The following is a 23,211-nucleotide window of genomic DNA, read 5'->3' on the forward strand; positions in this document are numbered from 1 at the left end:
CGTAAGTCTTCTAAGACCACCTTTTCCCTGATGTATCAGGAGTATCAAATTTGTCATAAATCAAGTGACTATATATGAGAGTCCCTTTCTGGAATATCTGTTTTCCTCCATTGATTGATTTATGTATTGTTTTATCAATAATACTGTGTATGAAATACTGTAACTTCAAAACAAGTTTTGATATCTCTACATAATTTGTCCAGTTTTCTCATTCTTTGTCAAGATTGGCTCAGTCTTCTTGGTTCCGTGCATTTTCAGTTTGGTTTGAAATCAGCTTGTAAGTTTCCAGAAGGTAAAAATACGACAAAACACCCTCTGTGGGTTTTGATTGAAATTGCATTGAACCCAGGTAGGTAAATTTGCTAAGAATTGCAAATTTTCATTTTTCTCAAATAATGTGTCTTACACATCTTTAAAGTTATGAGATTAATGCTTTCTGCTATTTTTAAAAAGATTTTACTTATCTGTCAGAGAGAGGGAGAGTGAGTGCACATGCAGGGGGAGCGGCAGACAGAGGGAGACTCCCCATGTGGCAGGGAGCCTGACGTGGGGCTTAATTCCAGGACCCCAGGATCATGACCTGAGCCAAAGGCAGATGCTTAACTGACTGAACCACCCAGCCATCCCACTTTCCAGCTACTTTAAATCCCATTTTTAAATTTAGGCTTTTATTTGTACATTGATAGGATATATAAGTGGACTTGACTTTTAGATATTGACATTCTAACCTGTGATTTCATATGTACATACAGATTTTTGATATTCTACGTTTTACAGTCTTTAAGAAAATAAAGACCTTGCTATTTATGCCTTTCAAATCTTATGCCTTTTATTTTTTCTCTTGCATTTATTTTTTCTCTTTTCTCAATTGTGTCACCAAATGCCATTGGTAGCACCAGCTCTTTTTCTGATTTCAGGGAGGAAACATAATATTTAATTAAATTATACTCCATATATAGGAACCTCCCAGTGCCTGCCCCCTATTATTTCAGAATCATTATGGACAAGCGACTGCTGTGTCCATCCTACTCCTCCTCTTTGAAACATAGTGTTTATTGGGAATAATGTTTCTTCATTCCACCATTGTATGTAGGTGGTTGGAAGGCAGGTGACTGCCTTTTCAGTTCATGGATCAGGAGGAGGCACATATGGGGTCTGGAAACCATCATGCGAATTTGGACTGAGGGTCTGATACTGTGACAGGATGGGTTGACACTTCAGACTATTAAGAAACCAATAGACTTGGGGCGCCTGGGTGGCTCCTTGGTTAACTTTCTGCCTTTGGCTCAGGTCTTGATCTGAGGGTCCTGGGATTGAATCCCGCATCCAGCTCCCTGCTCAGCGGGGAGCCTGTTTCTCCGTTGCCTTCTTCCCCTCCTCCCTGCCTATGTTCTTTCTCTCTTCCTTTCTTTCACTCTCTCTCTCAAATAAATAAATAAAATCTTAAAAAAGAAGAAGAAGAAGAAGAAGAAGAAGAAGAAGAAGAAGAAGAAGAAGCAGCAGCAGCAGCAGCAGCAGCAGCAGCAGCCGCCGCCAATAGACCTTTTGTTTTCTCCTTTGTTTGGCCATTGTAGGTCTTCTGTGATTTCCATGGCCACTCTCAAAAGAAGAATGTATTCCTTTATGGCTGTAGCATCAAGGAGACCTTGTGGCAAGCAGAGTCCAGTGTGGGCACATCACATCTCTTGGAAGACATCGGCTACAGGGTAAGTCCCTGGGGACAATGACAAAAGACACTTTATGCCCATATTCTTGCCTTTGAGACACATGCCCCACCCATTTTTCCCCCTAAATAAGCATTTTCATTATTTCGACTGTAGGATTATAATACAAACAGGTTGGAAGCATGTACAACCTCTCTCTATTTTTGATGAATAATAGCTTTCCTACCTGGTTGCTGTGTTTTGTTTTCTAGATGATATGATGTAGTGCAAAGGGCATAAAAATTGGAGAGAGGGAGCCTCCGTTTAATGCCTGGCTTTACAATTATTAACTGTGCACCTAGGAGTCATTACTAACGCCACCTCTCTGAACCACCATTCGTCCCCTGTGAAATGAGGAGAGCACAAATACTGCTTCTGTTTCATGTTTATGAGAGCAACAAAATGATACTGTATATGAAAGGATCTTAAATAACTAGGAAGGGTTGAAAGAAAATCAGACCCTCTGCACCCCTCTGTGTGAGCACGCTCTGAAAAGCAGAGCAGTGATCCACTGAAGCTAATTCTGTTTTTTCTGGGTCCCAGTGGTTAGAGCTCCATGATTCCCCCACTGAACCAATGGGGAAGATAAGGAGGGGTAAAGAAGGAGGGACTTCTTACTGTTAGGATAAAGGGAAGAGACGTTGATGAGGCAGCATTGTCCAAACACAAAATAAAAGCTGGCCTTTATTTCAAATGTATATAGAAAGCAAAGAAAAATTACTGAGTTGGAAAACCCTCCAGTTCTCCTGCGTCTTTCTCCTTTACTTTCACACAGAACTTCCGACACTTGCCACCAGATCTTTGGGGGTTTTACCCCACCAGGGACTTCTGAGACACCAGCTGGGTGTCCTACAATGTAACTCAATCCTGACGCTATCCACCTAGAGACAGCAGCAGATCCCACAGTTTAAGGATTCAGTCCCACAAGACTGCCTCCTCCTTCAGGTGCCTGTCACCAGTAGTCAGGTCCCAGGTTCCCCATGACTTCTGTCTGACTTAGCTCTCAGTTGGAGGGTCCCATGACCTCCCCTCCTGCCGTGGATTCAGTAATTTGCTGGAGTGGCTCACAGAGCTCAGGGAAGCACTTACTGACCGTTTCCTGTTTATTAAAGGGTATGATAAAGGATGCAGGTGAGCAGCCAGATAAGAAACATAAGGGCAGGGACTGGCAGGGTCCCAGTACAAGAGCTTCTGTCCTGTGGAGTCGGGGGTTGGTATCATCCTCCGGGCATGTGGATATGCTCACCAACTTAGAAGCTTTCCGAATGCCATTTATTGGGATTTTATGGAGGCTTCTTCATGTAGCTGTGGTCAGTTATTAACTTGTCCCCAGCTCCTCTTCCCACTCCCATCCCCAGTGGGGATAGTCTGATCCAGGAGCCCTCCCAGAATCACCTCATTAGAACAAAAGATGCTCCAAATGCTCTTATCACTTAGGAATTTACAAGGGTTTTAGGAGCCCCATGTCAGGGACTAGGGATGAAGGACAAATACATGTTTCCTACTATAAATCCCAATATCACAATTATCATGGTACCTACCTCTTACAAGTTCTTTATTATTCTGGATATATGAATTTACTGGGTATACAATAGCTTCATTCCTTGGGTTAATGAGTATAAAAGAGATAAATATCCACCAAACTGCTATTTCACCCAGAAATACCTCCCCTGCTCTCTCAGTCTTTCTTCACTCTCTCCTTCATGTCCTCCAGAAATGGGACTCCTGGTGATCAGTAGAGGGTCCCTCAAGGCAATTAGAGCAGAACCAACAAGTTATCTTCAATGTCCTATTTACTCTAAGCCCCAACCACAGTCATGGGGATTTTGATACACAATTAGAATCTGAAAGAGAAGAAGGAAGGAAGGAAGGAAGGAAGGAAGGAAGGAAGGAAGGAAGGAAACCAACTAAGGAAGTAAAGGAAGGAAGGATGGAAAGAGGGAGGAAGACAGGAAGGGAAGAGAGAGTGATGTAGGAAGGAAGCAAGGAATTGCTTTCCTGCAAGCAAGGAATTCTTGCACTGAAAAGTACCACAACCAAAGTGAAAGTTTCCCTAGATAGGAGCATGAGCAGATCTGTAATGGCAGGAGAATCAGTCATTAAACTTGAAGGTCAATCCAAAATTACTAATCTTAAATAATAGAGAAACAAATGTTGAAAAAAAGTCAACAGCCTTAGAGACCTAGGATAGCATCCAGTGTAATACAGAATGGAATAATTAATCAGAAATGTATAATGAATGTAAGTGAATGTTTATAACCCCAAAATATATAAGCAGAAATTGGCAGAATTGAAGGAAGAAATTTAAAAATTCAGTAATAGTAGTTGGTTATTTTAATACTCCTCTCAGTAAGCAATAGAACAACCAAACAGAAAATTAGTAACTAGAGAAGACATGACCTGATTGATACATATGATTGATATATATGTAACAATTCTCAAAACAGAAGAATATACATTGTCTTTGAGTCCACATCAGAGTTATCCTAGGTAGACCTTATACTAGACCATACAAGTATGTTCATTTGCCATGACAGAATTAAATTACAGATCAACTTTTGTAAGATTCTGGGAGATGTTTGAATATTTGGAAATTAAACAGTGTACTCAAAAATAACTCCTGGGCCAAAGAAGAAATCAGAAGGAAATTAGAAAATGTCCTAAAATGAATAAAAGTAAAAATACAATATATCAAAATGTATGGTGTATAGTTAAAATAGTGCTTAGAGAAAAGTTGTAGCTTTGAATGCTTCTATTAGAAAGGTGGAAAGATCTAGGGCACCTTGGTGGCTCAGATAGTTAAGTGTCTGCCTTCGGCTCAGGTCATGATCCCAGGTCCTGGGATTGAGTCCCACGTCGGGCTCCTGGCTCAGTGGGGAGTCTGCCTCTCCCTCTCTCTCTGCCTCTCCCCCAGTAAAGAGAGATAAACTACCGGTATACGCAAAAACATAAACTTAAAAATAAGTCAGAGGCAGACAAAAAAATGTAGGGTTCGATTTATGTGACATTTCCAAAAAAGTCAAAAATTACAGAGTAAAGAAGCAGATCAGGGGTTGCTTTGGGCAGGATTGACTGGAGTGAGCATAAAAGACAAGTTTTTATGGTGACAAAAGTGTTCAAAAACTGGATTATTGATAATGGCTGCAAAACTCTATACATTTCCTAAAAATCATTGCATTGTTCACATGCCTCAATAAAGCTGATACATGTATTTTTAAAAGTAAACGTTCATTGATTATGTACCGTGTGCCCGGCACTGTGCTAGGTATTTATGTAATGAAGCTGAGCAGAGCAAGGATTTCTAAGAAATAACAGTTGGGGAAAGAGGTGGAATATCAGAAACTTAAAAGGACAGAAAAATATGTTCAAGAATGGAAATATTAGGAGGTAACACAGAGAAGACTGATTAACTCTCTATTGGTGCGGAGTTGAGTAGATGATCCCAATGGACAAATGTCTGAGGGGCAGATAGGAGCGGTGTTAGGATGTTCCCTGAAAAAAAAAAAATTATGAATGATTTTTAACTAAGTTTGATTTTAAGAGAAATCTGAAGAAATGGAGTGACGTGAATTTTGTGATAATTAAAACTTGAGCCTTAAAGAATTTTAACCGCTAGTTGCGGATCACAGTGGATTGAGGGGAGGTGGATTGAGATGAGTTGTTCAGCACCTCTGCCTGGGAAGCGTCTCTTGTTCGTGACCTTTCCCAGTGTTGATCTTTCTCCTAAGCTTCCAGTTGGGAACATCTGCAAGGAGACCACCGGGGGCACCCCGCGTGCACTCACTCTTTTAATCTTCCCAACTACTGTGTATTCTCAAATAGGGTATGCTTAAGCAGTGTTTATGGAGTAAGTAGGGACTTTGAATAGCACCGCATTTGACATGTGAGGGAGGGGAGGTGCAGAGATGAGCTGAAATGTCTAACGGTCCCACAGGTAGCAAGAGCTGGGATGGGGACCCAGGTGACTCAACACCAGGTCTCGCCTCCCGTGCTGATTTCAGTGGTCTTCTAGAGCATGTGCTCAGTGAGACAGAAGCTAAACTGAGAGTCTGCTGCTCTGTAGTTCAGGATGAAAGAGGGGGTCAAAACGGGAAGGAATCCTCCTTGGGTGCTTAGTAAACAGGAGATTATCTCAGTGAGGAGAAGGGAAATCTACAAAGCAGAGAGAGGTTTTCAGAGCTGTTTTTTCCATCTTGGAAGTTTGACATTTTGAGCAGAGCGACTCCCCTCTCTTCTAAACCCTCACCCATCAGCAAAGTCCGCTCTTAAGAGTGCAATAAACACTGCACATTTACTGAAGGTGCCCATGGCTTTGGCCCCTCGCTCAAGGTCGGGTCTAGTCCTACCCCTCCGCCTTCGATGATGACAAAAATGAGGGTTAGCAGAGTTAAACGACTGCTCCAACTCAAACCATGGAGTGTGAACCCAGATTTCATACTTTTGACCCCTAGTCCCAGCCAGGTCCTTGCCCCATGCTTAATTCAGAGGAGAGAGAAGACATTTGAGTTCTGTAGGGTCGACCATAGGGAACTGGAGCCCCAGAGATGGCCTCTCCCTGGAAATGAGCCCTGAGCTGGGAGCTGTCTGGGTAGTTCGTAGTCAGCACATCTTTGAGAGTTATATTTTCTGTGAATTTGGGAAACCAGACAGGGCTTGGAAGAGTCTGCAGAAAGCAGATGAATTGAAATGCAACTCGGGCTTCTATGGTATGCCTCAAAACCGGAATTAATGAATCAGGATCCTCCCCTCCCCCATCAGCTGAGGCTGCTGTTGACCCAGATGCTCCTGGAAAGATGGGAGTCAGTGTCTATGGGGATGCAGGTGACTCTCAGCGCTGTTTCATGTCTAGTCTTTTGATCCCTGCTGGGTCTGTGTTGAGACCACACTGAAGGCCACCTCCTGGGCCATGCCCTGTGTGTCCATTCTGTCATTCATTCCTTGTATCCCTTTACACGTCTATGGGATTATAATACTTACTAAAGAAGTAGTTCTTGGCAGTGGTTAGACCAAGCTCATGTGATCTATGTCAGAACCTCTGGGTTGACATTCTGGATTTGTCCTTACTATCTCTGTGACCATTGAAAAGAGACTTGACAGGTCTCTATATTATGAGATAATAACAGAACTTACTCTGAAGACTTGCAATGATTAAAAGAGCTAATGCATGTAAAATACATAGTAAGTGTTCAATGAAAATGTATCTATTATAATTTTCAAGCTTTGGAAACCCAGATTAAGTTTAAGGGCACAGAGCAAGCAGGAGGGAAAGAGTTGAGCATCCCGAGTCTTCCCACCCAAGATGGGAGATCCCTGGGAGAACTGAAACAAGGCCTCAGTGGGTCAGTTCATACACAGAGTTCATCTACGCCTCGTTCATTTACAAAACAGAGCAAGACAATCTCCAGCTGTTAGAGTTGTCATTATCTTCCTTTCTCGCTCTGCCATAGATCAATTTGTGTGAAATCAAGAGATACAGAATCAGGAGTTTACTATCCATGCTGTAGTAGTTTTGGAATCCATTATTTAATGAATGGATAAAGGATTGCCGTGGGTGTATAGGAGGGGTACTCCAACTGCACCTTGTAAATGAGGGGATCACAGCTTGTAGAGCTTTCCGAGAGACATGCCATTAAATTGAATGTGTGGTCATTTGCACAGGGGATATATGAATTAAGAAAATCAGGGTCGCTTAAGAAAGAAAGGAGAGATCATTTAAATAATGTCCAATTAGAATTTTTACAGCAAGGTAAAACATTGATAAGTTAAAACTATTTTCAAGTTTTTTAAATTACTTTAGTTGAGAGATATATATATATACACACTCACTGTATGTGTTTCATATGTATGTATGTATGTATGTATGTATGTATGTATGTATGTATGTATATGGTGTATTTATGTCTAAGCAGTCCCCTAAGGGTCTGGGCGAGCAGATTCTATTTATTTCAGCAGCTAATTACGGAGTGCCCTCAAGGGCTGCACATCTGTGTGTAGAGATTTTCCTGTGAAGGAGACATAGACCTGCCCTATGGAACTTCTGGACTGCAGAGAAGATAGAAAATAAACAGCTAATTACATGAACATCAATTTTATTGTAATTGTGGTGAACACTTTGAAGGAGAAAAGCGGGGAGAAGGAATCACAGGGAGAGGGGGACAAGGGTGGATAGATGAAACCAGTTATGGGGGCAATTGTGGAAACTCAAGTGAGGACATTAGCAGCTCAGTTTCCTTGCTCAGATGATGCTGCAGGTCTGCAAGCTGTGTGGGAACATAAAGATCATACTAAATTATATGACTAACTGTGCTACATTACACATATATCATAGGTAATTTGTAATATAATTAGTAATTGTATTAATTGTTATATTAATGTAATTAAGTTATATTAAACATGGGGACAGGAAGAACCCAGGGATATTAAGAGATCTGTTCGATGTCCTAGAAATTCACAAAATTGCATTTCTTTTTTTTTAAGATTTAAAAAATGTATTTGTGAGAGAGAGAGGGGGAGAAAGAGAAAGCACAAGCAGGGGCAGTGGCAGGTAGAGACCACCCAGGCATCCCACAAAATTGCATCTCTTTAAAAATCATTTCTTAGTTCATATTCTCATCCTGCTGCTCCGCCTTCTCCCCACAATTTGTCCAAAAGCCTGAATTTTCACTGTTATCGAATGTACATAATTTTATATTATGTGCTAGTATGTGGATATTCTGTGTACAGTGAAGTAGAGAAACCTTCTTGCTAATATCGCAGAAATTTGGGACTGTCTAGGTCCAGCATTTCCACTAACCCAGGGACCTGATGTGCTATCATATCTTGAGTCATCGTCCTTGGATGGGGGAGATCTGGTGACGAGGAGCATCAGAGAGTAGCAAGGATCTACAGATGCTGTCTAAAATAGATTAAGTGGTCTCACATAAAACTTTTCGACTCTAGGGGCGCCTGGGTGGCTCAGTGGTTTAAAGCCTCTGCCTTCGGCTCAGGTCATGATCCCAGGGTCCTGGGATCGAGCCCTGTATCGGGCTCTCTGCTCGGCGGGGAGCCTGCTTCCTCCTCTCTCTCTCTCTGCCTGCCTCTCTGCCTACTTGTGATCTCTGTCTGTCAAATAAATAAATAAACAAAATCTTTAAAAAAAAAAAAACAAAAAACTTTTCGACTCTAGGAAATGGTGGGTTAGAAGAACCCAGGGAAGAGGGGTGCCTGGGTGGCTCAGTCGGTTAAGCATCCAGCTCTCGGTTTTGGCTCAGGTCGTGATCAGGCCCCACGTTATGGGCTCTGCACTCAGCACAGAGTCTGCTGAAAATTATCAGCAGACTGATAATTCCTCCCCCTCTGCCTCTCCCTCTGCTCCTCATCCTGCTTTCTGTTGTGTGTGCTCTCTCTTTCTCAAATACATAAATAAAGTCATATATATATATATATAAAGTCATAAAGTCATATATATATATATACCCACCGAGAGAGAGCATACATTAGAACCCAGAGAGGGCATACATTTTTAATGATTTTATTTATTTATTTGACAGAGAGAGAGACACAGTGAGAGAGGGAATACAAGCAGGGGAGGCGGGAGAGGGAAAAGCAGGCTTCCCACAGAGCAGGGAGCCCGATGTGGGACTTGATCCCAGGACGGTGGGACCATGATCTGGGCCGAAGGCAGATGCTTAACAACTGAGCAGTCCAGATGCCCCCAGAAAAGACATATTTTTTAGACTTTTGTAACTGGCCCAGCCTCAGATTTATGGATCATAAGATAACACTGGAGGGACACCTGGGTGGCTTAGGTAAGCATCTTCCTTTGGCTGGTATGATGATCCCAGGGTCCTGGGATGGAGCCTCATTGGTCTCCCTGCTCAGTGGGGATCCTGCTTCTCCCTCTGCCTCTGCCCCTCCCTCTGCTTGTTCTCTCTCTCTCTGTGTCATGAATAAAATCTTTAACAAACAAATAAGGTGGGACTAGAAAGTTCATTTTGGCAGTCATACTCTTTCAGGAAACTTTATATGCGACCCCCAGTGGTTATCGGTGACTTGTACACCTGGGATAAATGAACAGTCCCTAGTCCGACTTAGAGCTGGGAAACCGTGAGATCGGGTGGAGTCACTCTGAATGTCAGTCCCTGTGGCATCTGTGGCTTTCCATGGAGTTCAGAGCAGTGATGCATGAGCCTGAGTGTCCGTGCGACACCGGTCCATGGGGATGCCGAAACACGGACCTGAAAGACTGTGGTCTTTGGGGTTGGCCCGCTTGGCATTTGGCTCCCATGTCAGCCTCTTTGTAGTTGGACTCATGCTATTTCTTTCTTGCTTTTCTAAGTCTCAGTTTCCTCATTTAAGAGCAAAAAGCGACAAACCCTTGGCGTCTCTTTCTTCGGGATGATGTAAGAGTCGCAGCTGCATGTATTAAGTGATTGATAGACTGAGATGCATAATAAATGTTGAGATGTTAATTTTTATGATGCTCTTCCCCAACTCATCATGGCTTTATTTTTTTATCGTAGACTCTTCCCAAAATCCTTGATAAGCTCGCCCCAGCATTCACAATGAGTAGCTGCAGCTTCCTCGTGGAGAAATCCCGAGCCTCCACGGCCCGGGTGGTGGTGTGGAGAGAGATGGGGGTGTCCAAAAGCTACACCATGGAGAGCAGCTACTGTGGTTGCAACCAGGGACCCTATCAGGTATGTGAGGCTCTGGCATCCGTATGCTTTCCGGCAGCAATATACCGTAAGGGCGGGGAGAGGCTGTCAAAGACCACTCATTTCTTCCTTCTCTCCTGGGAGTGGAAGAAGTCTCCAGGTAGTCTGGCCCAGTGACCTGATCTTGCAGAACTAGCTCAACGATTGCCTTCCCTGGTAGCACTGTCTGTGTTGATCCTGCCAACAGTTTGTCCGTGCCTGCTGATTTGCTTTCTCAATCATCTGCCCTTGCCAGCAAGTCACAGGGAGCCTCCCTCAGACATGTGTCCCCAGCTTTCCTGGAACCTCTGCCTGGCCCTGTTTGATGCACAGGGCTCCCTTGTTACCCCCTGCACCAGTCCACCAAGCTCCCCTTGCATCACCAAGGCCGTGGTTTGGTGCCTAGAGAGTGAGCTTTCCATCCAGGTATTTTATGCCTCTAGCCTCCGTGCTTATCTAAATCAGCAGCTCGCTATTACCCTGCTGTCATCAGAGTGCACAGAAGTGACTACCTGACATGTGTCTCCCCAACATGAGTGGATCTGGGACTCAGGCTCTGGTGCCAAGGGAAAGGCTCGTATAAATCACATTCTTTCTACAGCTATATTAACTGCATGAGCAGCTGGAGAGCTGCTGTAGCAGGCTGTTCTAGCTGTTCTTCCCACTCCCCCACTAGAGGAGCATAAATAAGGGACACTGTGACAGTGCCATGGTAATAGATTCTTTTAAATTTGTTAGGCGAGCTGACAGCCTTCCATTCAACCCCAAGGATACCTGGATCTTATGAGCATTAAGGCTCATTGTGTTGGCTTTGATATTCTCCTAGAACAGCCAGAAAGCACTTGGCATCTACATGGTCCTGTGCTTGTGAAAATCTTGTTAGCTATCAAAGGGAGCATAGGGAGTGACAGGTGAGGAATATTACCTAACTTCCCACCTGGCCAAGGTTTTTTATTTTTCTGATACACAGGGCTACTGAACCACCAGCTTTGACCTATTAATTCTGTTAAATAACCTGTTTGTTTAAGCAGTTGCTAAAAATAAATGTTGTGTTCTTGAATTAATAAATTATTAGATTGAATTAGTCCACTTTACCCACATGAATGTCGATGCAGAATAAGAAGAGAGCATTGGAGGGGCATGGGGGTCAGGCACCAACAGACCTCACTTTTCCATTTATCAGCAATGCCACAAGCCACATACCGCTATGAACCTGTGTGTCACGTATCAGATATTGATAATCTTAAGGATTCCTTTCCTCCCTGCTGCACAAGAGTTTTGTAAAGGCCAAAAGAAAATTCAGGTAGAAATGCACTTGGAGGTTATATCATCACTAATAGGTTCAGTCTCTTGGCATTCAAAACCTGTAGGATTGGGAAAAATAAGCTTGGGATATTGTGACTCGAAGACATTATGGATATAGACTTGTTTCCCTCTAGCTGTGTGCCTCTTAATGGATAAGGGCCAGTCACTTGTTTAAAGGACAAATGCGTGCATCATTAACAGATCTATTGGATTGGTGACTTTCATTGACCTTGTTTCTCCAAGCCCCCATTCAGACTAAGAGCTTCCGGTCAGATAAGCATCAATGCCATTCACCATAAGTCAACTAGAAACTCAAAGTCCTCTGGAGTTGTTGTTTGTAAACTAAATGACTCGGGTTCAGGCCCCTACCACACACCACCCCCCCAAATCTGCCATGTAACAAACACAGGGGCTGCCAGAAATGACAAAGAATGGAAGAAGCTTGCCCAGTGGGATGGCTTTCACCTATCAGCCCAGCTTGCCCTGGGAAATTGTCCATGTGGCTTTTGCACGAGTCTTTGTAAGAAAGGATAGAGAACGAATTGGCTAGAGAAAAGCACTAATGGTGCCAGACCTGGTTTTGGTTTAACAGTCCCGTTCTCTATATGAAACACCTCTCCGAGTGGATTGGTTTTCTCTTTCCCTTTGTTTCTCTATCCTTACAAACATTGTTGAGTCACTGAGCAGAGTCGCAGACAGTGAGTAAGAGGATGGTAAATAATTTTACATATGGGGGGGCACCCCAGGGGATGGAAGGCGGCCCAGAGTTGGGTGTTTTGGTGATTTTGTTTGAGGTATATAATGAAGTCTATGAGTTATAAAGCAGCATAGAAATTTCCATCCTGAACATATTGCAAATGATTTTTGTACATTGAGAAGCTTAGTCCCAATTGAGTCCTGAGGTTATTATTCTAAGGTCATCTTTCCATTTTTTGCTCAGCATTACCATTTATCCAAAAGATGGAGGACACTTAAATACACCCATGAGGGGCATTCCTTCCTTCCTTCATAAGAATATAAATATTTTTGCAGTTTCTCTGGTTAACACAGCTTTAAAGTAGTTCCAATCATTTCTCCCCCAGCACACTAAGTACCTGATTTGTTAGTATTGAAATGAAATATCATTTCTTACAGTGACATTTTTGTTGGAACTGCATTAAAGAACATAAGCTATTGCCTTCAAATAATTATTATTAATATGATATTTTCTCTTCTATTTTTCAGTCCATAGTTGGCTAATCTTAAAACAAACAAACAAACAAAAAAAACCCAAAAAAACCCAACAACTCCCTTTTGTTTCTTTGGAATATGGTCTCTACTACCAGGTTATACACTTAGATCCATAATTTGTGTTTAATGTAGAAGTCCCACCCACTGAGAGATGGGCCCAAAGCTATTGAGGCTGTTGAGGGGAAAAGCCAAAATGGAATCATCCATCCCCTTGGGGCTCATTTTTTTTAGAGGTGCCCAGTCTACATAGATAGCCGTGTGCTTCCCACTGAGTGTTTGTGACCTGGGGTCACATCCATGGTGTGTGGGCACATATGAAGGCATGTGACCGGGCCCCATGGGCTGCTTGTGGCCTAGGAGGACAGTGTGAGTATTCCCACCCAAGCAGGCTCTCCGTGTGCTCATTGGCAATGCAGCTGACTTGTGGGCAGAGTGGGTCTGAGAGGAAGGACAGAAGCTGGGAGACTCAGGGAGGTCTGAAGGTCTCAGCTAATATATAAAGCCCCCACCTGCACACTGCCTCCCGTGATCCCTCCAGCAACCCATCTGCTCCATCACCGACAGAGGGGCTTTTCAGTAACCCAGACCTGTTCAAGTCACAGTATTGCCCATAATCCTTCAGAGTGTCTAGAGAAATTCTAACTCCTTGTTTTGCCAGGTAAGGCCTTTTACAATCTCATTCATCATGTGAATGCTCAATACCTTATTTAGCGTAGAGGACGTGTTGAATCTGTGTGATAACTGACCAATGAATGAATGAACGAACGGACAAGTGGATGGCGATGTCCATGCAGAGTCAGAGGAATATCCTCTCTGTCCAGAGATCACTAGAAAAAGGAGGAACTGCCATGGTCCACATGTGATTAGAAGCCACTCTCAAGTAGAAATTCTTAGTCACTGTGGTGGGTAGTCACGGAAGAGGTGTGAGCGAGAGAGGGAAGTGTGTAAGAATGCAAGGCAGAGACCTCTCCGATCGTCGCTGTCTGCATGATGTGAGAGCCCCTCAGACGCGATACCTGGCATGGATTCTTTCCCAGAGTAAGGAGATTCTAGTCAGGTGGACTTCTCACTTGGCTGCCTTCTCATAACAAATGATGGTTCAACAAAAGGAAGGCCACTTGTACAAGGTGGGGGGAATGCTTCGATGCACCTGCCAGACCCAGGACCCAGCTGCGCACTCCCAGCTGCTTACAGCTGGATACATCACCGGAATCTGTTCGTCGCCGACAGAAGTAGCCTTGACCAAAGCTGTGGCTCTTCTGGGTGAGCCTCGTGCATCTAAGGGTAGGTCTAAGGAGGGCCGGGCCTCCTAGCCCAGTCTGGGAACAGTCCACAGGGCCGTTGCAGCTCCAGAAACTCCCTGCAGGACTGCCAGGGCCTCTGTCACAGTTGTACTGGGCTTCCGCTTCCTCCTCGCCCCACCTCTGCTTTTTTGCCCCACTGACAGGTGCTGTTCTGATGAGTGTGCCCCCGAAACCCTTCCACGGGGCAGCTCACACCTGTATTCCAGAATGGCCGGGATTAGGAAACAGACACAGGGACTCAGTGCTTAGCTAGGGAAGATGGGTTGGTGGGGATGACGTTCACGTAGGGAACTGAGTCATCTCACGTGGCTTTCAGGGCTCCCAGTGTCCTTTTATTCACACTCTGTATCCTTAGCTGGTTAGGGAAGCCAGGCCTCCTGCTCCCTCCAGAAGGCAGGCTGCGTGTATTAGTGTTCTTCGGCTGCCATCCCAAATCGCCATAAATTTGGTGACTTACACCTACATAAGTGCATTCTTTCACAGCGCTGGAGGCCAGAGCCTGAAATCGGTGCCGACTACACTGTGTTCTTTCTGAAGGTTCCAGGGGAGACCGTCCTGGGCCTTTCTCTTAGCTTCTGGTGTTTCTTGGCTCATAGATGTATCACCTCTTTCTCTGTCTTCGTCCTTGCATGGCCTTCTCCACTGTGTATCCCACTGTCTTTGTGACGTCTTTCCCCCACTTAAGAAGGTTATTATTGTTTTTCTTTTATTTTTTATTGAAGTATCGTTGACACATAATGTTACATTAGTCTCAGGTATGGACTATAGTGATTCAATAACTAGACATTATTGGTCTTTCCTCTTCTTAGAAGGACACCAGACATCATGGGTGTAGGGCCCACCGTACCCCACTGTGGCCTCATCTTAACTAACAATACCCACAACATCCCTGTTTCCAGATCAGGTCACATCCTGCGGTTCTGAGAAGGACATGGATTTGGGGTGGGGGGAGACACCATTCCACCTAGTACACTGGGTCAGATAGGGAGGTACAGAATATACAAATCCAAGAACCAAAAAGAAGTTGTGTGTGTGTGTGTGTGTGTGTGTGTGTGTGTGTGTGTCTTTTAAAGATTAATCATTTGAGAGAAAGAGATTGGAGGGGTAGGGGCAGATGGACACAGAAAGAGTCTTCAAGCAGACACTCTGAGCCCAACATGGGGCTCAACACGGACTTCAATCCCAGGGTCCTGAGGTCATGACCTGAGCAGAAACCAAGAGTCAGGCACTCCACCAACTGAACCACCCAGGCGCCCCCCCCAAAAAGTTATTTCTGTCTTCCCATTGCCAGGCTGTGCTCCATGTCACACGGGATGTTTTAGAACCAAGATTTGAACCCAGGAGGATTGGTCCTGGAATCTTGGCTCTTAACCCTATGCTTTCTGCCTAGTAGGATGTCACTGGTGAAACTAACCCTGGGCTTTGGAAGCAGGAGACCTGGCTTCCGCTTTAGGCTGTTACTAAGTAGACCTGCAGCAACGTGTTTCTTAGTTATAATCGAAAAACGTAATTAGAACGAAGAAATGGCCGGGGGCTCTGCTGAAATCATGCTTGGGCAAGGTTGCCTTTGCTGGGTATCTGAGGAGTTATAGATCCTGTAGACCAGGTGACCAGGCTTGATTCTGAAACCCCAAAGAATCTTCTGTGGTACATTCTGGGTACATTTTTCTAGGGAGAAAGTATTGTGCTTTTAGCACAAATTAGCTAATTGTCAGAAGACTTTGTTCTTTTACATCCCTCCACCTACCTTTATCCTATCATGTGTTTTCTTTTCTTTCCTTTTCTCTCTTCTTTTCTTTCTTCTCTTCTCTCTCTCCTTTTTAAATTTTTTTTTTTTTTTAACCTTAGCAGAGTAAATGAAAAGGAATTGGAAGGATGCGATATGTAGTGTGGTTTCCCTCAGCAGGGAAGGTGGAGGAAGTGGAGCTAGTCTTCAGCAAAATGTCAACTTAAGTTTACATTAGTCAACTTCCTAGTTACTTTCTGTGCTTACTTCACTCCGTGGTGACTTCTCTCCTTGGCCCACGAGCAAATGATCACTCTCAACCGCTCCTTGGGCTGGCACAGCCTTTATTTGAGGACACCTCTCTGCGCCAAGTGTCCTAAGCCCCAGAATTGCCTCTTTCCCAGGTATTACACATACATTCTTTCTCTCTCCACCACACACACATGTGTGTGTATATCACACATATGTACGCGGTCATACATATATACCAGTGTTTCTGAATGATGGCTTCATGGGGGCACTTGTGTCAGAGTTCCAAGGAGGGCTCTGCATTTAGCAGTCATGACCTTGAGACAGTTATCTGTCCTCTGGGACTTTGGTTGTAAAAGTGGTATTCCTCACAGTTCCTACTTATGGAAATGTTAGAAAGACTGTATGAGCTACTGCTTATAAAATATTTAGCACTTTTTTCATATTAAACACTCCATACCTTTTATTGTTGGTCATCTTATTGATTGTATGTGAGAATATTTAATGGTGATTTTCTTTTTTATTTTAAACACAGATGATTAGAACCCCAACCCTTAACCATAATTGTCTTATTCATACCTTCTTGATTAGAACCATTGAGGTTGGAGATTAGGTCTCTGTGATTTTATTCAATTTAATAGGAAGCCAGGGTTGAGAACCATAGATTTTGGCTTTTATAGAGACTCATATCCATATACCAATATTTATAGATTTAGTTATATCAAAGCCATTTCTGTGTGTATTACCTTGACATTTCCTCTACTGCCTACTCTTTATTCTACAAACTTCCTACATAATCTATCCCGCATTATAGCCAATTCATATGTGAGGCCCTAGAAAAGGGAAGGGGATTTGTGAACCTGAGTATGGGGGAAGAGAGGAAGGCAGGAACAAAGAGTGGAGCTCAGGACAGGAAACAGATTTGAATTCCTCCAAAGGTTGCTGAATTTAAAAGCCTGTTCTAATCATGAGCATAACTCAAGAATGTATTTTGGATCACTGTTCTCTTGGAATCCATTTCTTTGTTCTAAGGGCTGCCTCATACAGCATCTGACTCTTTCTGAGCTCTGAATGGGAGTGGGGGTAGGGGATCGCTTAATTTCATTAATGTAATCTGAGGCGTAGTATTTCTCAAACTTTAATGTGCATAGGAATTACCTAGGGGTCTTATACGATGCCAATTTCTGAACCATGTCTCCATGTGATCTGGGGTATGGCCCAGAAGTCCGCATTTTATCGCGCACCCTTGAAGTTTCAGATTCTGGTGACCCAGGGACCATTCGCTGAGAAATGGGGTCATTTGCTAATTTTTGCAATTTCTCATTTTGTTTGCTTGCCCCTGATCTCCTTTGGGCTATTGATAATTTTCTATGGCTTTTGTCATAAAGTCATAAAGTCTCAAATTCTCTGGTTCCCGCCCCCCACCCCGTGTGTGTGTGTGTGTGTGTGTGTGTGTGTGTGTGTGTGTTTCATCTGTGCTTTTCGGTTGTTGGCTTAGCCCTCCCACAAGAGTTGCATTTAAAAACTGTTCATATCCCAATAAGAGTTTAAAAATGTTTTCGTTTGTTTGTTTTTCTAGCTCCTGGGACGTCCCCAGGTCAAGATTTCTTAAATTGCTTATGGAACAAAAGAGTGTAGGAACAGATACAATTACATGCAAACTTGTCTATTGGCCTATGTGTACATTTCTCTGGGGGAGAGAATTCATAGTTTCTCAGACATACTTGAAAGGGTGGATGACCCCAAAATGATTAAGACCTCATGCCGTAGTGTCCTGAACCCAAGATCTCCAGGAGGCCCTTCACAGCTTCCTGATCTCTGCTTTTGTTTAGCTCTAGAAGTGCTTGGCTTGGCTTTGTGAGAGTCAGACAGAGTCTGTCACTCACTGACTACGTACATCTCCTACTTGTCAAGGAGCACAAGAGCAATGATGCATCTCATTAAGTGTGCATTGAGCTCCTTCCTTCTGAATTTTGTGTGATTACATGGGACACCAGTCTCTCCAGGATGATGCCGTTCACAGGTGCCAGTTCTGAGCGGCCGTAGCCTCAACTTCTGCTGGGCCTTGTGAGAGATGCAGAATCCCGGGCTGCACAGACTGCCTCGAGATCTACATTTTAACAAGATCCTCAGGTGACCCGTGTCCCTAGGAAAGGCCGAGAAGCATCGAGTTAGACCACCCATTGTCCGCAGGGAGGTGAGACAGGGTTAGGGCTCCGGAAAGGGAAGTTGGGGAGTTCTACCTTTTTTTACTGAGGCGAGGACATTGTTTCCAGAGTTTTTGTGAGCTAGAATGAGATGCTGTGTGTGAATGGGATTTAAAAATTACAAGCGACCCTCAGTAAGAGACGTTCTGTTATCTTTGCCAACACTTGAATGCTAGATGAGTGTTCTGTTTTTTCCCTCTACCATTCCCCCTACATCTCTCATCTCTCTGCTCTGACCTCCTGTGCTCTAGGGCTTTGAAAAGAGAAGAACAATTTCCCAAAAGCCTGTTTGGCCCTCAGAATGCCACTCAATCCTTTGTAAATACAAATAGGAAACACAGACCTAATCCGTCATTTTAGTGTGACCCACTATCTCAAACATTCACCTCAATACCCTTTTCTCTCTTATTAACTGTGATTCAACAAGTGTTGCCTTGGCGTTCTGTTTTTTTAAACCTCTTTGTATATGATCTCAAAGCACGTTCTGAGCCATTTATTAACTCACTGCGGGCTTAATGATGTAGTGAAATAATTGTCTCATTCTGTAGCCCTCAATTCCATAATGTATGTCAGCATTATGGTAGAATATTAAAAGGAATTAAATAAAAATCAAGAGGCAGAGATGCTAATAAGATTGCCAGCAAGGGCCTTTCCTGGGATTACTAAGGCCCTGGGAGCTGTAAATTTTAAATGCCCATTGAAGAAAATGTTTCACTGTATCAAAAAAATAAGGACAGGGGGCGCCTGGGTGGCTCAGTTGGTTAGGCAACTGCCTTCGGCTCAGGTCATGATCCCGGAGTCCTGGGATCAAGTCCCATATCGGGCTCCCAGCTCCATGGGGAGTCTGCTTCTCCCTCTGAACTCCACTCTCATGCTCTCTCTCTGTCTCTCAAATAAATAAAATTTAAAAAAAAAAAAAAAAAAAAATAAGGACAGGATCTGGCCCTTGGGATAGTCCCATGAGCCTCAAATGACCTCTGATCCTTTACAAATAATTTGACTTCAAAGGACCAAGAGGAAGAAAAGATGGTTTATCTCTGTAAATCTCACTTTTCCCCTGTGATCAATGTAAGTGCAATCAACAAAATACCCTAAAGGAAAGGATTTAAACCAAAGAAAGGATTACTTTAATCCAGGGTTTTATGTAGCATGTATCATAGGGGAAAAGGACAGCCAAACCTGAGATACGTTTCTGCGGTTGCGGGACTCAATCCCAGGATCCTGAGACTGTGACCTGAGCCAAAGGCAGAGGCTTTAACCCACTGAGCCACCAAGGTGCCCCAAAGATTTCTGTTTTTTAACACTAAGCAGTCATTCTCTTTGGCCTATATTCCTTGAATGTAAATGAGAAGAGAACATTTTAGAATACTTTGAGCCATTAGCTAGTTTTATATAAACTTATACCTGTTTTATTGATTCATCAATGCACATTTATTAGGTATCGACTTTGCTTTAAGCTGAAGGTTGCGACTGGGGATAGTTACAGAAAACTAAGAATACTTAGCGAAGGCCAGACACATGGTCAATTCATCTTCATTTTTTCTTTCTTTCATTCATCATTCTGTAAACATTAAAAAAAAAAAATCCAGACAATATGTTAGGTGCCAAGAACATGACAGAGTGGAATTGACGGCTTCCTCCTCTCTCAGGTTTATAGTCCAGCCAGAAAGCAGTTAATTAAGTCGGTAATAACAGCAGAGAGTAGTCTGGAAACAACTGGGTGCTGTAACAGCACACGGAAGGAGATAATTTAGGGCTTTGCTAACTGTGGGGTGAGTTGAATATGAATTATCCACAAGTTGTGTGTGTGTGTGTGTGTGTGTGTGTGTGTGTGATTGGAAAAGGGAACTCACCTGGCAAAACTGAAGGGTCCTTGTCTGAAAGCCGGTAGGGTCAAGGGGTTCTTGATTTTCTTTCACCCTCCTTCGCTTTCGTGCTACTTCTGGCTCATATTGTATTTCTCAATCTCACCTTGGAACTCCACACCAGGGGTGCACATGCTGCCACATCTGAATGCACAAGAGCGTGCTAGAGTGTTCTATTCCTTCCTCCCGCACGCTCTCCTTAGGGACAGGTGGAAGGTGTCCCTTCCATGTCAGTGTTCCTAGGGTACCTTCTTACAGTTCACCACCGCGCCCAGAAGGCAAACACAGAACTGCGAACATCAGAAATGTTGCAAAATCCTTCTTAGACCTGCACTGAGTGATGATTTAAATAACAGTAATCTTGATTATCTTAATGAATGAATGTCTCTCTGAATGCCTCCAAGCATTCCTGAACGTAACAGAAAACACAGTAATAAAATACCCTTTGCTTCGTGGTTTATAACTCATAAGACACTTGCATAAACTTCAGTATCTCGGGTGAGCCAGAAAACCAGCACGGACGGAGTGCGAGCGGCAATGGGAGTGAGAGGTAAGGACAGCGAGCCTGGGATGACCCGGAAAGTGGCATAGGGTGTTGCATTCCTGGGCATGTCGAAATGGTCCTATGTGGGTTGGCTTGGCTATGTGGCATGCGTCCGGTTAAGGCGGTCTGCAGAACCATTTCCCGGAGGAGGTGTTGAGAAGGAAGAAGGACTTACCTGCCTGCTACACTCGCTCCTGTTTCCTGTTAGTCTAAGTGTGTCCCCAGAGAGGAAAGTTGACATGTTCCATCACTGGGCCCCTACTGTAGCTGCTTCATCTAGGTCCAGAAATGGTGGGAGGGGCCAGCAGCTCAGGATGGGAGGCTGGTTGACCTGGTTCTAGAAGAGCAGCAGTGAAGGAAGTCCTCCTGAGGATGCAGCTGGTCAGCCTCAGGGTGTGGAGCGTGAGGGCCCAAACAGGATTGGTAGCACCGGAGGCAAAGCTCCCCACAGGGGGTCCAGAGTTGACACCACCCAGGGACTAATATCAGTCCTTGCCAATAACCCCCCAAAATTTATGTTTTTAGTCATAAAAGAGCACAAAAATGACAATGTTCAACAAAAATAGTCATAACCATCTATCCTAAAATTTCCACTTCTGGAAATTTAACTTCAGAAGGGTGCAAAGATAACATGAACAGGCATGCCATTGCTTGTTAATGGGGAAAAATGAGAAACGACCTTAATTCCCATCAGCCGAGGATCAGTGAAACAGTGTTTGTCTGAACGGTGGGTGACGCTCGCACAAGATATGTGCGCTCATGTGGGCTTCAGCATTTCTGTCTACTGACGCCATCATTTGTTGACCGTGTACAGGGCAGGTTATTTATTCTTTTTAACCTTTAGCGTGGTCATCAGAGAGATGGGGCTCCTGATTGTACGTACCCTCCTCAGCATGTTTGTGGGTAAAGCGCTCAGGACAGCATCTGACACAAAATGCTTAGCTAATCGTCATCTTCCCCTCATCGTCACAGTAAGGCTCATCTCCCTCAATCTCTCCACCCAACGCGGGGCTCAGACTCACAACCCCAAGATCAAGAGGCACGCATTCCACCAAGTGAGCCAGCCAGGGCCCCTTAAGGGGCATTACTTACTGCTTGACAACTTGTCCATGATGGGGTTAGAATTTAAACCATTCTAATTAAAATGGAACCACGAAATCCCGTGTTCCTCAGTTACAGCATGTCCCCTCATGTTAACGAAATGTTGGGATGACCCAAGGCTGGGGCGAGCAAGCAGTTCTGGCATTATGTGGCAGAATTCGGGTCCAAAAAGATCTCGGCAAAGTGGAATCTTACGCGATGTGTCAAAAGAGGAACTTCATACGGTTAATTGAGAAGTCCTACTTTTGGTTAAAACAAAAAGAAATCACTCAAGTACAAGAAAGTTTATAAAAAACAAGTGTTTAGAGGTTTTACTTACTGATAATGTAATATGATTAAACATGAAGTACATTACAATTGTGCATATAATATTGGGCCACATTAAAATCATCAGAATTGGTTAGAACGAAAAGGCTGATATTTTGCTTCCGTGGAATTGCACAGAGAAGAATGTGTTCTGTCAGCAACAGGGCTTGACTTTTGAGAATTGTGGTAGAAATATGCAGTCATCGGGTAAAAAGTGCCCTTTGAGCCATCCTAAGGAGGATGGAGTTTATTTTCAAGGATAACCGATGTTCATCGGTGTAACTGAAGGAGAGACATAATGGGATCCTATCTGTCTCTTAACAGCTATGTGCTGAAAGGGACCGGGGACAGAGACCAGTCAGGGGGCTGTGGTAGGTCCGAGGCTGAAGGAGGGTGGAGGAGAGAGACAGACGCATCCAAGAGAGATTCAGGATGTGGGGCAGACCAGTGCAGGTCCAGGGCTGGATGGGGTGGGGAGGGACGGAGAAGTGGGAACAACTCTGGTGACTCCCAGGTGTCAGGACTGGGTTCAAGGTGCGAAGCATCAGGGAAATTATCTTATGGGCAGGTGTGAGAGAGGAAGGCTGGTCCTATGTATCAGGACGTGAAGCACCAGCGGGGAAACTCACTACTTCCTTGCATGTCACAGAAGACTCTAAAGCAGAGTTTGTCTTGATACATAAATCTATGCCAGTTTGCTCTGTGGAATTCTTGATTCTGTGATCAGGACATTAATGCGGAGAAGATGAAGTCGCTGTGTTATCTTTATGAGGGACTTTTTAACATACACTCATGACTGCTTCAGTACAACTGACCTTATCTTCCATGCAGCTCAGTTTAAATTCTCAAGCTTATTCCATCTACGCACTCCAGAATGCTTGTTACAGGTTTCCTCATTGCTACTAGCTTCCTGATGCTGTCTTGACTGAAGAAGGGCTCTGGGTCAAACTTGACTATATATATATATATATATATATATATATATATATATATATA

At 43.8% G+C, this 23,211-nt stretch overlaps 1 protein-coding gene across 1 annotated transcript in view; it reads left to right on the top strand.

Annotated features, from left to right (window-relative positions):
* LOC111152678 (ATP/GTP binding protein like 1) overlaps positions 1 to 23,211 on the top strand; it is a 438,273-nt gene that overhangs the window by 330,907 nt on the left and 84,155 nt on the right. Inside the window, exons 19-20 of the mRNA XM_022511237.1 lie at positions 1,575 to 1,706; positions 10,205 to 10,402. Of these exons, the coding sequence (XP_022366945.1) occupies positions 1,575 to 1,706; positions 10,205 to 10,402 (330 nt within the window). The remainder of the gene's footprint in view (positions 1 to 1,574; positions 1,707 to 10,204; positions 10,403 to 23,211) is intronic.

Source organism: Enhydra lutris, unplaced genomic scaffold (genome assembly GCF_002288905.1).
Source record: "Enhydra lutris kenyoni isolate GAN:26980312 unplaced genomic scaffold, ASM228890v2 scaffoldscaffold29, whole genome shotgun sequence".
NCBI lineage: Eukaryota > Metazoa > Chordata > Mammalia > Carnivora > Mustelidae > Enhydra > Enhydra lutris.